At 41.6% G+C, this 16,007-nt stretch overlaps 1 protein-coding gene across 2 annotated transcripts in view; it reads left to right on the forward strand.

Moving 5' to 3' along the window:
- The window catches only part of LOC143344712 (TWiK family of potassium channels protein 7), a 264,886-nt gene that overhangs the window by 200,473 nt on the left and 48,406 nt on the right, over positions 1–16,007 (forward strand). For both annotated transcript variants that reach the window (XM_076771023.1, XM_076771024.1), the window contains 2 exons: positions 7,937–9,717; positions 10,687–10,972. In XM_076771023.1, coding sequence (XP_076627138.1) covers positions 9,358–9,717; positions 10,687–10,972 — 646 coding nt within the window. In that variant the 5' untranslated portion in view covers positions 7,937–9,357. The remainder of the gene's footprint in view (positions 1–7,936; positions 9,718–10,686; positions 10,973–16,007) is intronic.

A 16,007-nucleotide genomic window follows, 5' to 3' on the forward strand; every position in this document is an offset into this window, starting at 1 on the left:
AAACTGAACCGAATTGCCGACTCTTCGCCAGAGAACGGGATTCGACCAATTGCCACCGCCGAGCCTCGGTTTCGACGTCCAACAGCCGACGTCGGTCCGTTTACAGTAACCTGGTATTACGTTTACATCAGAAATTACCGTCTGATTGGCTGTACCGTGAACGGGAAACAGGATACAACGATCTTTGCTTGCTACCAAAGCGATCGAAGAGTGATTAATTTATTAAATCGCGTCGGCAATTAGCATTTCTAGCCGTTTTAATTGCCCGGAAAAATATAGCAATTTGTTTAATTACCCACTCAGGTTGCTACGGACAATTAGCTACTACCGTGAACTGCGAAATACAGTGGAAATACAGACTCTATTTGCTTGATTAAACATAATTTCTACGACTTGCCTCCCTACAACGTGTTTGGGATTTTAAATATTGGTCAAGTATTACATTTTCCATGGCGGTTAGAGATTTTAAGAGATTTTTTTTTTTTTTTTTTTCATAGTTTATAATGAAACGTTTGAGATCTTAATTAGAATATAATGTTTATAAAAATGTACACATTTCATAACTCTAATAACTGACTTATCTCTCGAAATAAATTTATTTTGCGCATGAACGATTCAGGTATAAAGTACTAGGTCTACGTGTACCCAGTGTCCGGAATATTTTCGTACGTTTCGCGGGGCTTCCCGTCGGCTCGATATTATCGAATCATCGACGTGCTAAGTGGTTTTGTCTGCAGAGTGTCCGATACTCAAATAATCCGGTGAAACGTTTATCAACAAAATTCAATTACTGGTCATATCGGTGGAAATAGAGCTAATGCGCGCGATAAACTGACGCGGTTTAGCAACTCTTTGTAATAGAACCAATAGCGACGAACCCGGGTATCATTTGGCAAGATTCTACAGCGCGTTAACGTCACATCGGCGAACGGTTCTGCCAATAATATAACGTTTACACGGTACAAGGTAACATTCGCGTGTAATGTAGCGCCTCGATGGTAAATAGTATAACATTTATACCGGCAATTAACTTCTAATTAGTCTGATGTTGCGCGTGTACCAGCCTGTAGTAACAGTTGCACATCGCTACTACCGGAAATCGACATCTTGCTTATTAGCGTTTACCGTTGTACGGTGTGTGTTTGTTCCTATCGCGAATTGGCAGCGATTTAATGTTCGCGGTGCTTTCACAGTGTCAAAGCAGTCGATCAATCCCATCGTGACTACCATCCAGTCTACAAACTGGACCGTCGAAGCTGTATTCTCACGAACAGGTTAAAAGAACACGTTCGAAATCCTGGACATTATTCGTACGGTCTGACTGTTTCGATTTTTAATAATCTTTTGAAGGTATAAACAAAAAACATCTACGAAGATACAATTAATGTTCTCGTAATTTACACAGAGATTCTCACAACTTGTACGAAACATATTTACAATTAAGACCTGCAATAGAAACATCATATATAAGCACAAAAAAATGAATCTACTATTTAAAATTATATTTGTTTCTTATTTTTGATGCATTTGAAATAGTATCTGAAATAGTTTCTTATTAAATCCTTTGGTATAGAATCGTTTGCATGCAAGTTTCATCTGGTTTGGAGCTGTGCCACTGTCTAATTCGCGAAACGATAGCTCCTGGACAGGCGTGTCTTGGTCGACAGCGAAGTATAATGACCCTGGGGCCCAGAAAAATGCGTAACAAATTTACAGGAGGCAGGTGTCTCGCTTCCTTGCATCGCTAATTCTGGGAAATATAGACACACACTCGAGACTGCAGCTACCGTGTAACCGCATCCACTAACAAGCTGAATTGCGAAAGGACTCTCTCGAATGGATACGTTCGCTCTCGCGAATATCACCGGTGTATAGAGGAGAATTTCATCTCAGAGCACAAATTCCAACCTCGTTCCATTTTGCAACGCTACACATCGGCTCGTTGTACACGTTTGCCGACGTGTATACAGCGCAATGCAAGTACGATGTCCTCAAAGGATACCGTAAGTCGCTGGGCTATACTCTTTCTCTCTTTTCGATCCAATCCCCGCTGTCTCTTGTCCTTTTAATTTTCTTTCGTCTTTCTACGGGCTGCTAGCTTTTATTCGATATCTCGAGACATTGCTAGTTCAATTTTTCCTGTGCATTGATTTTGTTTGATTCGTACCTGCGGTTATAACAATCAGTTTAGTTGGGGGGGGAAAAGTAAATGGCACATTGTGAAATTTTGTGTCCGTGACATTTACTTAAAATTTCAACTATCTAAAAAAATATAAACATGTCTTATTCTCCTAATCAGTATCAGGTTTGGTAATATTAATAACTTCGGTACAAAGAGTAATATTACCGCGTTTCATCGCTGATACGCTAGTTGAAAGCTATAATAATCCGTTAGAATTAATTATATACCATTAATAAACTATCGAGTAAATCGAGACTGTTCGTACGATTAATAGCATCGTGTCGAAGGCAGAATCGAATAGACAAGCATTACCGATGCTAAACGCCATAATATTTGTTATACAAACAGGCTGTGAAATCTCCATGATGACTTGTAAAGCATGCAATGTCCTTAAATCTAGCGTTAATAGAGTTGTGAAATGATTTCGTCCGAGAACGGAACGGTTCAGTTCTCTTTGAATAACCTTACATTTCCGTCCCCTGTTCCTTGGTCGCCATTTGTTCCTTCCGCTGTAACGCGCGATAAGGGGCAGCGGTCGCGCGGAGAGGCAGGGGGGTAGAAAATTGTCTGCAACTTACGACATTCTTACCAGAGTGCCGCACCTGCTTAACTTAGCGTTACGTTCGCGCGCAGGCTGCCTTAACACGTGCAACTTCCGGCGACGTAAACGTATGCCGCGTTGCACGTGCAGAAACATCGATGTGCGTGTCCAGAGAGAAATGATGGTGATAAAGTTTGGCGAACAGCTGCGGGGAATGTATCGCCCTTATTTGTCCGAGCGCGGTTCCTTTTTGCAGCGGCTTCCCAGCCGACGGCGGGCACCGTTTCATCACGTTTGGTTCTTGCTGGTATGGGTATAAGGTTAACCGAATAGACTTTTGTAAAAAGTTACGAATACCGGCGCTCCGGGGTAACGAAACAGTTTCGTTTCGACTGGCCGTGGAAGTCGTCTCGAAACTTTCGTTTCTTTACAAATGTTATTCTGCTCTTTATTGCATTACCATTTATTTTCAAGCAGCGTTTAATCGATCACAGCACTATCAAAGTTGAGTTTGACACTAGTCATTTTTATTCAGGGAGTTGAAATTACGAATGGGAAGATTGCGATAATTTGTAAAATTATAGATTGCATCCGAAGATGATCGATCGTAGACATTTCCGTGTAAAGTGTATGTATATAAATACACTTGATTCGGTTTACCCGTAAACGACGTAATTTCATCGCGAGTGGGAGACGAGAAATATTACCGGAGCCAATATCGAATCAGTACAGTCAGCAGACCGGGGGTTTAAAAAGTCATATACCATCCCCTCGTAAACCAAAGCCGTTTTAACACTTACCTGGCGGTGCTCTATTTGCCGGAAAATTTGTTCCGCTTTGCTTAGCGAGAAATTTTCGCGGTCTCTCTCCCTCCTTCACGCTTTTTACGCTTCCACCCTCTCGCGCTGTTCGCTAGACCACCGGCATCCGCCTCGCATCTCGACCTCATCCAATTCCCATTGCCCGTAGTGGTGCGACGGGGGCTGTTGGAGCAAAAGCGACCGGGTAAATATCTTGCAGTGACGGTAAACGGAATTGAATAAACATTTTTCAGCAAATAGAATCGACAATGGTACGAATTTAAAAGTCGCTGAGACGAGCACAGGTGGTTCTCCCGCCAGCGGGAAAAGCGCCGAACGGAAAAATTGCATTTCACATTTCACGCGCGCGCCCCCTCCCCCCCTTGCTACGTCCCTTGCCTCCGTCGTCGTTGCCCCTGGTGCACCGCGTACGTTTCGTTCGTCCTTTCGTTCCCTTGCACGCGACCCGTCTTCCTTTCCACCCCCGTAGTCGCCACGAACACCAACGACAACCCTTATATAAAACGTCCGTGATCGCCAACCCTGAACCACTCGACTTTTCTGAGCCAGTTATCTCCCCGATTCTTGCTGAGAATTGGTTATAAATGCTAATGTACGTGCCAGCTGCGGCGCAATCTCCGAAGAAGAACGTTTCGAGATGAAACGCGTCCGACTTGCAATTTTAAGGTCGGACACGTCGCGAGTAATCCTCCAGCCTCGAAATATGGATGCTTGGTCGCCGATGCGAACGGAATCCTCGACGATCCGAGCATGCAATATTTAATTGAAGGAAAAAAGATTATTCAAATAGTGGAATAAATAAACGATTTTCCAAAGCTCTCCTTAAATATTTATCGAACGCGAGTAATAACCTAAAACCACCATTGCAACCAACCATTAAGCGTCTCTCTGACAGGAACCAACGTCCCTTGAAACGAGCTATAAACCCGCACAAGTTGTGTTCCCCCCCAATTGTTTATACTTAAAAAAAAAAGGGGGACAAGCAAAGGAAACGAAACTATCGGTCGTTTACGAGGAAGCACGGCAAGCTCGTAAACGGGCCCGTAAAAGAGTAAGAAAGAAAACAGTTGGAAAATGAGACTCTGTGTGGGAAATCGGAACAGAAGCGAAAGAGGTCAGATGCATGCCGGGCGCCATCGCTAGGACCGATTTATGATCGTGAGCGTGCTCCGGCAGTTTGTTCCGAAGGGAAATCGTTTCTTCACCGTTGGAAAAGGAGGATCGAGAACAACGATCGATCGAGACAGACGATAAATTAGCATCGACTTAGTATCCGACACGCTCAAATTCATTGGCCCTCTTTGTGCTCGTGGACCCGTTTCCGCTCGCGTGTACGCGTGTGTCTGTTCAAAGCGCGTTTCGATGGCTGGATGCGGACAATTTTGCTGTTCAAATACGTCCCCGCGTGTTTGCGAGCTTTCGGGCTCGAACTTCCCCGGATTCCGTCGAATGGGAAAGAAGTACGGCGAACGGTAAATCCTTGGAAACGTTATTCTTCGGGTATCAGACTGGGCGATGAAGAAAAGAAATGAAAGGGCGGGAGGGGTGTTCTATCGTCGGTATCGAATTCTGAAAGGTCGACCGCCTTTAACCGTTACACCGGAAATCACGAATATACCAATGAACGTCTTTATAACTAATATTAAGAGAAAACTTTGCCAAATTCCCAAACAATCGAACAGTTACCTTGGAGTTTGGTTGCAAAAGATTTTGAAATTTTATACACCGATGATTTCGTGCCAACCTGTATACCAGAATGCCGAGCAAATTTCACGGTACTGTGAAAGTAGTTGTCCAATACTTTTACTCGAAAGTTTTCAAGCGAGACAAGAATATGAAACTTTGAGTCTCTTTGACACTGTCTCGAGACTGAAACTCCCTTAAAAATCTTTCAAGTCTCGAATGCTTGAACGTTCTGAATTTTGTTGAAACCTTGACAGTCTTGAAAGCTTCGAATACTTTTAAAGCATTTAAACTGTGATATTTACAAGATAGGACAACATTTGTTCGTATTTATGTTATACGTGAAAGAAAATGTAAATATTTTCTGGTCAAATAGCCATCTCATATCTACGCATTAATAAAACAATCATTCGTATATAGATGAAAGAACTTTTAAACTACACCAAATTTTTATTTCGACGATTTCTTATCGTTGGAGTGTCCTTTCGCTAATTTTTCTTAAAGAATGAAATCGTATTCGTCGAAAGTCGAGTGTTTGTTCAAAGCGTGGTCAAACTATCTCTGAAACGTCGATGCTTCATTTTATTTTTGCCTTTATTGGGAACGATGACGTCGCCGTCCCTCCTTATGCTCGGACGAGAATTTCAATAGCCCCGTGTTACGACGATATTAAAAATACCATAGAAACGTTTCGAGTTTTCAACTGTGACGTCGGAAGCTTTCCCTATATATCCCCCCGTGTGAGGTACAAAAGCTCCCGCGGAATCTTCGAATTTAAATATCACTGAACATCCAGCCAGGCACGGATCCTGAATCACGCTCGGATATGAAGAACTCCAGGGCTTTAAACCAGTTGATCTTGCTATGCATTTATGGATGTCGAAGGCCCGAAGGACGCTCTATATCGTGCGGTTTCCGCTCGCGACGAATCGACTTTTCGTTGCCTGTCCGTGTCCGTGTTTTCGTCCATTTTTATCCGCCTTGGCCTTCCTACGCTTTCTTTTGTCCCATCTCGCGTGCGCTGTATTAGTGGATCTCCGGATGACCGTCGATTATAGTCTCTCGGTTCGGGACACCGGTTCTCGAGAAAGCTCACGAGGAAACAGGAACATCGCGGGACTTCCCCGCGATTTCCCAAAAGACCGTCCACGATAATTCAACGTTCCGCGTTCAGCCTTCGAGCTGTCTGCTTCGGGACATCGAAGCCATGGTTAAGCGTCGGATCTCTGATTCTTTTCGAAATTTTATACGGGGGCGAGTAAGAGGATAAGCAACGTTCGTGCACGCTATAATGTCACGTTGGACCACTGGCTTGCGATCTTTCTTTACCCACGATACTTATCTTTGGATGTCTCGTTACTCCCCCGCGCAAAGGAAGTGATAGAAATGTGAGATACTCTTTATTTTTTAACTTAGAGACGCTCAGGATAGGGAAAATTAAAATGTTTTGATGAATTTTAGAAAATTTCGTATGAAATAAACTTTGCATAAGTATGAATATTGCGAACCTTACGAAATCTATAAATTTTTCACTTTTTTTAAATGCAATTTCTGCACCTACCCCCTGTCGATTTTTCTTAAAAATTCCTTTTTCATTTTTAGTATTTTTGTTTGACGCCCTACAGAAAAGTTGTCTAATACTTTTTTGTAGGTACCCATGAGCTCTACTTCAGAAAATAGTTTCATTGAAATATATTCACAATTGTAGGAGTTACGGCTGTTTGAAAATTGGAACATTTTTATGGGGTTTTTCTCATTTTGCGGGGTCAAGGACCAACTTTTCGAATATTTTTGCAATTTGTACATATTCTCCGTCAAAATACGCGTAGTTTGCTTTTTTAAATATCAAAATCGTCCAATCCGTTCAGAAGTTATGACGTTTTAAAGATTCGCATGAAAATTCGGGCAGACATTTCTGGCCAGAAATGATATTTTCGGTAAGGAATTTTTTTCTCGAAACTGAGTAGGATTTCGAGGGTATGTGTAATGACCAAAAATGATTGTACTTGACCCCCGCAACCGAAAATAATTTTTTTAGAACGATTTGAAATTTTTTAATTTGATCGACAAATTTCAGGGAAACGTGTCAACGTGTGGTCAGACATTACATTTTCGGTAAGGAATTTTTTTCTCGAAACTGAGTAGGATTTCGGGGGTATGTGTAATGACCAAAAATGCTTGTAATTGACCCCTGTAACTAAATATAATTTTTTTAGAACGATTCGAAAAATTTTTTTTTCGCCGAAAAATTTAGGCACCTACCTCCTATCGATTTTTCTTTAGAATGTGTTTTTGAAACATTTAAAAAGCAAAATAGCTTTATATCTACTCCATATCTCCACTTGCAATTCCATTAATACCGTACTATGTACACTTTCTCGCATTGTTTAAAATAAAAATAATCATGCCGTTTAAATGAATCCACTGTATTCCCATATATGCAATTTCTTTTTACCCCAGTCTATATCGTAAACACAATATGGCCGCCAGAGTCTCAGTTTGCAAATTTCACACCGTCGCTGTCTCGAGCATCGAAAGCATCTTGGATATCGAGACGGTGGAAGGGGGAACGGTCAGTTCCATTTTCCGATGCACGTGTTTCCTTCTCCGGTGTGTTGAAATATTACCGCAATACCGGTGGGGCGAACGTAAAGAAAAGTAAACGCGAAATCCAATCGACCAATCCTATTTTCTCGCTTCTGTTTGCAGATTACCTTGATCGAGCGGAAGGAAAACAACGCCCGGGGCCCCGCGTCGCGTCGCCGCTGATTTATTCTCAGTGTTATGAAAGCACCGGGACGCGACGTAGAAGGCATAAGCAAATTACTGGATCGAGCCTGACCGTGTTAATCGGCTTTCCCCGAGCTTTCATCGTCAAACCAACGGGAGGAACAATCATTTTTTATCGAAGATGGGAGGAACGAGCCAGCGACGAACGTTCGAGCGTGTTCGACCGCGCCTCGGATCGGGAACGCTCATTCCGGAAATCCGGTTCGTCGGAACAAAGCCTTGAAATTGCCGTTCGCCGCTTCCTCGCCGGTCGCGTTTCCCGCCGCGTTTCTTTCTTTCCTGCGTGGCCAGGAGACGATGGGGTAGCGCGTAACTCCGCCGGCTTTGCGATTCAGCTGCTACGAAAGTTTAAGCGACTTATGGGAGACACTTTTGAAATTCACTCCGCGGCGTTCCTCAAGTTTCCATTTTACCCGCTAACCGGAGGGAAAGGAGCCGTGTAGCCGGAAGTGCTACGGCGGATATCGCAGTGCCGCGGATCCCCCTAGAGACGACGTATCGTATTTAATTGATCGACTCGTTCGGGGGAAACAGGAGCCCGAGGATCGTCGTGAAAGCTTCGAAATTCTTTCGAGAGTTTAAAAATCGTACAATGGATCCTGTAATAAATTTCGACGCTGTTCCACGTGGGTATATAAACATTTCTTAAACGCGGAGGGCAGATATACCAAGAGGAACTAATATCCCGGAAAATATCTCGAACATCGGTTTTATCCATAAAATATTCTGGGCCGCGTTCCAGTCAAGACGTCCTCTAGAAAAATGACGGGAGCGTCTCGCGCGCGATCGAACGCCCGATTCCGGGAGATCTTCCCGTGATCCGGTCCCGTTGACCGTTCTCCAAGGGGTCAATAAAAATCGTCGAACGTTTGGACCGTCAATAGCGTCCGCCAAATGGAGTGTTTCGAACCGTGGCTCGCTCGCAATGGGGTGTTCGACGTTTCCGGTGCTCATAGTTACGCAATACAGTCGGACTCGCGGAAGGAATCCGTCGACGATCGGCGCGGAACCAAGTCTTCAGAAGAGAATGAACGGTACACGAAGGAACGAGGAATAGAAGGAAAGAGGATTCGGGTAATTCTGAGAGGTCCTGTACTCGCTGGAGAAACCGACGATGCGAACGGCGCGAGATTAGCCATCGGGGGAGAGGTCGAAGAAGATTAGAGGTCCACTCTTATCTTCCTATTTTTCTTTCCTCCTCGCCCAGCGGGTCGGTTCTTCCTATCAACGGAGCGTCCCGACAAATGCGAACGACAGGCCGCCCCGGAGATACCGTTCGACAAATGTGATTCAGACGACGGGACTGGTTGATCCGGCAGAAAGGGGGAAAAAAATAGAGGATGGAGAAGGACAACGCGAGACATTACAGGGCTTACGAGGGCTTCAAGCCCGCGAATAATGGCAATACATCGTCCTTGAAGAGGTCTACGTCGGACCGCTCCAAGACTCATCCATCGAGACAAGTGCGATGTCTCTGCTTCGGAGGAGTGCCGGACAAGGCCAGCCAGCACTCCTTCCTCAAGGGGTTTATTATAAACCTCGGTATATGCGCCCTTCTAGTGGGTTATACTTTACTGGGCAGCTTCATCTTCCTCGCCATCGAAGGCGGCAGCGACGTTGGGATACAACAAAGGACCCTGGCCACCACAATAGCGGGGAATCAGCCTACCAGACGGAACGCGACCGCTTGGCTGAAGCAGGTGAGCGTACAAATATTCATTCCTAATCGACGAGTTCGGATGCTGTCTTTTCTCGTGACCACTGATGGAGGGGAGGACTTTTAACGAAACATTCAAATTTCAGAATATTATAATTTGTCTTTAATTTCATTTTGTGGGACCAGTAATAAATTCGACGAAAGGGACGAAGTTTGCATACGGCTCGCGTAAACTGACATTCTCGTGAAACATACGAAAGTTTCACTTCTTCCATCGTACGTACAGTATCGGCGAAAGTAAATCTCGATTTATCGTCACATCTCCGGTTTGATCCCGCTTTCTTACCTGAGATGACCTCACTGAACCCGAACTCGATCGAATTACCTGTGCGTTCTGGCGTTAGCGCTCGTTTCAACCAAGTTTTATCGATCGAACGTCTCGTTCACTTTCTTCCTTCTATTAAAGCGAAACCATTTCCGCGAGGACTCCTGTACAGAAAAGATATTTCCGCCCCCTGGACTCGTTATTTGTCGTTACTCTCGACGCGTCGTATTAACTGACGTCGGCGGTACTTCGACCCGTAAGCTGTTACATCGAACGTTCACAGTTTGCTGGACAAGACAATAGCTTGCCTGCAAACAATCATTTATTTAAACGGTTATCAATAACAGAGAATTTCAAATTTTTATCGAGTCTCTTGCTCGCAGGATCTGTCACAATTATTTTAGAGAGGCAAAATTTTGTATCAATGATAGAATTCTTCGATCTATTTTTTATTTATTAACAGGATTTTTAATAAATACTCTGGTGGATCCTTTTCAAGAACAAGAAGCTTGTATTTAATATTAGATTCATTGCATCGATAAAATGTACAATGAATTGCTAGAAAATAATATTTACCAATCTAGTGTTGAAATTTTGAATGAAACGAGACCAAGTTTTTCTGATTTCTCTAATGTCTCGTGTAATTTTTAATCGATCGTAAAATTCCAACGAAACATTCGTTCGTAGGTTAATTACGAGGCTCGAGCGAAGACCGTCGAGAATATATGGATAATCACGGAGAGTTTGAACATCCTTTACCGTGAGAATTGGACGAGACTGGCTGCCCAGGAAATCGCACGTTTCCAGGATCAACTGGTAAAGAGAATCACCGAGGACATGATGGCGACCCAGAACGTCGAGACCTACGTCGGAAGTTCCGCCAGCGATCCCGTGACTGAACGACGTGTACCGGAATACGAGTGGAACTTCGCCAAAGCGTTCTTGTATTCTCTCACAGTGCTGACTACGATCGGTAAGTACATGTATTTTATATATTTCTGTGCAAAGATCGCGTTTCAGTGAAGATATTGAAAACATGGATGAACTCAACGCCTCTCTTTGATCATCTTTCTAGATTTAATGATATTATTTAGTACGCGTTGCATAATAAATTAATGTCTCGCGTACGTTATTAAGTTCGCGTAATATGTTTGCGCTTTATGCAGTTCCCTTATCTCTATGCTATCCTAGGCGCGATAAGCATTGAAATTCTAAGCGCCCCGGTGGCTTCGTATCAAGAAAACACAGCGTCCCTTCGTAAATACAACACGGAATGGCAGAGAATTTTACGTTCGAACGATTCCCGATAAAACGTACCAGTTTCGCGCGTGCAAAGCGCGACTGATACCCGACCAAGGGGAATTGGACACGAGGAACGGGGTGGAAGGGGGTGGGAGACGAAGGGGGAGGGAAAAAATCGTGCAGAAGCAACAAGAGTCGGCGACTGCTAGTCCGAAATGGCGAAACAGGAGGATCGGGTACGGCGAGCATCAATTTTTAAGGCAAACAAAGTCCAACATTAACGTGTAATGGCCGCGGCGTCGACCGAGCTTCTGTTGTCCTGTTTAAATATCGAAACGCTAGGCGGTACGATGACCGCGGATCGACAATTCCAAAGCGTTCGGTTTACGGGCGTTCGAACCGAGTGACGTCACGTCCGATCGTTTACTCTGGTTATTACGGAAACAGATTGGAAGTCTATGAGTTTTGTGGATATTACGAAAAAAAAAAGAAGAAATCGGAGCACGGGGAGGGGCAAAACTAAAAAAAAGTAAGGATGGACGGAACGAGAAACCGAGAGAACGTCCATTGGTGACCAAACGGGGATACGCGGGTCAGCTTATCGAATTATCGTTGCAATATATACTCTTCTTATATTCTTTTTTTCTGCCTTTCTAATGCATCGACAATTTCTGTTGCGTAAATTCAGCTCCCTGCCGATCGGGAAGCTCTTAGCGTTAGCTTTGTACAACAGGATGCTGGAGAAATTGCCTCTGGATGGAATTCGGATTTAGTGATCAGAATTTATTGGAAAAGTTGCTTCGTTATTGGTCAAAATTTCCTATCGTATAAGCTAATGATGAATGACGTAGATATCGCGAGAACGCATTTTATGGAATGAAATATGGGTTTTTCTAACGTCGCATGTATCATTCAGGAACGATTTGTGTAACTCCGTGTAGTACGTATACTACAACTTAAAAGTCTTAAACCACTTATTAAAACCACTATTTTGAACGAAAGTGTTTAGTGTAGATAATTTCCCCTTTGTCTCATACTTCTACATTCTTTTGCATTTACTTTCAAATAACTGTTAAATAAATCTACTCTGTTTAATGCCTTCAAAATAACGGAGTTTTTCTGAAAGTTTAAATGGGATTTTAAATTTGTCCCATCTCGTGACTGGTCATTTTCAATCTCGGAAAGGAAGTAAAGGAAACTGAGGCAGAACTTAGAGAAAGGATTAAGACAAGAGAACGGTTCGACAGGTAGTTGAAAGAAGAGTTATGGTATTGGGAAAATAAACGAAAAAGAATATTGAGAGAATGGAAACAGAGATCTAAAAGTCTAGTAACGAAAAGAATACAGAAATAATACGAAGCAAAACAGAAACAATGCCAATACAAGAATCGTTCCTTAATACAGGTCGAGTCGGTCAATACTGCTTGGAAAATTCTTTCACGAGTTTTATAAAAATTGTATTCAATTTTAAAGGAGACTTATTACTTTCTGATTCCTACATTTTTGTCAGCTGTCATGTTTTAGTTAGATTTCAGGAGGGTAATTTTGAATAAATATTGGGTAAATATTGAGGTGTCGAAAGCTCAGTAATTAACGAGATACACATGAAAATGTTGCCAATCTACCTTAATTATCGAACCTGAAGTACGTTCTCAAAATGGTGTCCCTTAACGCGAGCAATAAAGAGCAATATGTAATTAACAGCACAAAACGTTCTATTGTACGCGTCGCAACACTTTATTGAAGTATGATGAAAATTTATTTGACGAATCTGATAATGGTTCGATTTGATTTGACTTTTGCCAAGGGTTAATAAAATAAATAAATACCATACTAAATAATTTAAACGTAATGATATCGATATTTCCTTTGAAACTCGAATTAGTGAGAATCTATTCAAAGAATGTTTATGTTAGAACAAATTTTTCATCTCTGAAATAGAAAACATCACAGTTATCGATTTAATTTCAGTTTTGTACGGGTACAGGTTAATTGGTTCAGTAGTTTTCGAGGTTACTATGCCTTTGACAAACATCGTTCTAGTAAAAAAACTCGTTTGAAAGTGAATAACAATGTGTGCATTACGCTTACCCTTAATCCGTTATATCCAAGGCACTTGCCTCGTGGAAACTTACACCCTAACAACATTATGCAAAAAACAAGTACATTTATTGGGCAGACCAGAGAAAAATATTACTAATGAAGTTCCAAAAAAATCAAAGGCTTCCGCGTCTTCCAAAGCTTTGTAAAATTGGACTTTTTGAGACTTTAGGGATTTTTCTGAACAAAAATGAGGCTTGAGACGATATTAACGGAATAACAGCGATTAATTCGTTGCCAGAATTTTTTGATCCATCGTTTCTATTTTCTACTGTCGCTACCTTGCTTAGTGGAAAGCCTCTCGTTGACAGCAGCGAACGTGCCCAGCCATTTCTTGCCCCTTTCTCTTCTACTTTTTACCTTACACGCCACTTAATTACGAAAAGCGTCCTAGTGCTCTTCATCGCCTCCCACGAATGCAAAAATATATCACGAAACTTGCGAAAGCTTCCCAAAAATATTCAACATCAAAGTTTCTTAAAATTTTTCAATAAATTTTCATCTCTCTTTCTCGAGAGAACATTTTCCTGAATCTTTCTTTTTGAATATTGAATATTCATATCTTATATACGTTTACAATATTCGATTAATATTTCTCAAAATGTTGTATTATATTGTACGCGAAGAAAGATCAAATCTGTTGTATTGATTTGTATACCGACCAATGCATAATCGAGAATGGGGAACGAATTATAATTCAAGAGACTGTGAATAGGAATTTCTAATGGTTATTGATCCCAGGAACAAGCGTTAATTATTGACCTTAAGACAACGCCATAAAGCGTGTTTGCCCCTGCAAGGTTTCGTGCTATGAAATTCATAGCAGATAGGAAATTTGTATATTGTTTAGTTACGTCACGACACAGCAAATTGGATTTACCTTGTAAATTTCACCCTGTTCCTCTGTTCTTCCTTCAATGTTTATGATCTATCGATTGTCTTAATTTAACTTCGACTAAAGGAAAATATGTTAAAAGTATAGAAAAGGCGAAAAAACGAAAAATTATATAATACATAAACGTTGAAAAATTTAAATTCAATAAATTTATTTTTACTATCAACAGTCTTGTAAAATTTACTTTTACAATGAAATTTTACATAAAATTAATTACAGACGTAAACGCGGACGTAATTAATTTTATGTAAAGTTAATTTACAGACGTGGAAATTTAATTTCGAGACCAAGTTTGTTCCAGGAGCATGGCAAACTGAAATATCGTGCACACATTTTAAAGATAGTTTCCTCGCCTCGTTTAAATAGCATCCAGAGAAAAGATAAAATCAAGCAGAGGCAGACGGAGGGCGTGGAACGGAGAAGTTTTCTTTTTATCGTCGGTTCCGATACGCAGGTTCGAGAAAAAGAGTTGTAATCAGCGAGGAAGTATTATTTTTCCGAGGCAGAGGGTGAGTCGAGAATTTCTAAGGAATAGCGAACGTTCGTGGAAACTGCAGAGTGTTGGCTGAAGAAATTTAACGGGTGTGAGACGCTAGAGGCCGAGCCGCTCGTCTACAATGCAAAAGTTGTTTTAAATGATAAAGAGAGAAAAACGTAAAGCGTTGCGAGGATGTGCTGGATTTAAATCGAGGATGTTTTAAGTAACTATGCAAATTTCGATTGTGCTTCATATTTCCTTGCATCTTTTAAGGTAGAAAGTTTCAGATCCGAATTTGAAAACGCGTAGAAAAGCGTTCGTATTATGGGGAATCGCGTCGATGAAGGTTTATATTATAGTTTAAGCGTTCTTTCGTTTTATTCCAAGGAATCCTAGTTGCAAACCAAAATATGATTAAACGTTTCGGGCAAAAAGGCCGTTTACGAAATTTCTTGGCAACGGCGTCGGGTATTTTTCGGCTGTACGCTGGAATCCGGCGCCCGATGGTCGATGAAAAGGATTGGAAATGGGTTTGGTACATTTCCTCAATGAGCTAGAGACCGCACGAAAACCACAGTCGTATTCGACAAACGTGATTAAGCCTCGTTTCGAACGGTTTTACTCGTTACCGAGATAGAATGTCAATTTAGGGTAGCCTCAGCAGCAGACAGTTTCGTGAAAATAATTTTATAATAATAATTAAACGCGTGCTTCGATACGTAATTCAGCTGTAACTCAGAATCGATTTCGAATTGAACCAATTAGAATTCTATAGCTAATAACGCGATGTCAGTATTTATTATTATTTTTATTCAAAAATTAAATGAAAATAAAATTGCATAGACATTGGATAAACTAATTGTTAAATTCACGTTATTTTTCTACATTTCTCTTTAACTTATTTGGAAAATTTTAACACGGATACTTGCTTCTATAATTCCCAAACAAATTGTTTCTTCATCGCGAATAAAATAAGTTTAATACGCAATAATTGAAGTTGGTACAGCACTGTACAAGATATTATTCTTGGACACGAAAAATCATTGTTAAACAGACAGTTGCGTCGAGAGACGGGTTAGATAATTGAATAACGAATAATGTAAAGTTGACAGTACGAAGCCATTTAAATTAACGTGTAGCAATTAATTATATTCTCGAGGCGGTTAAATGTGAGCGTTGTCGCGTTTTGTCTCGTAGCCGGCAACCTCTACTAAATTAACTCCTAGTTTTCCAACTAAAACTTCCCGGTTGATGAACGAGCAACTCGGTGTCGTCTTTCTCGTTCCGCGTAAC

This window comes from Colletes latitarsis, chromosome 8, assembly GCF_051014445.1.
Source record: "Colletes latitarsis isolate SP2378_abdomen chromosome 8, iyColLati1, whole genome shotgun sequence".
In the NCBI taxonomy this organism is placed as follows: domain Eukaryota; kingdom Metazoa; phylum Arthropoda; class Insecta; order Hymenoptera; family Colletidae; genus Colletes; species Colletes latitarsis.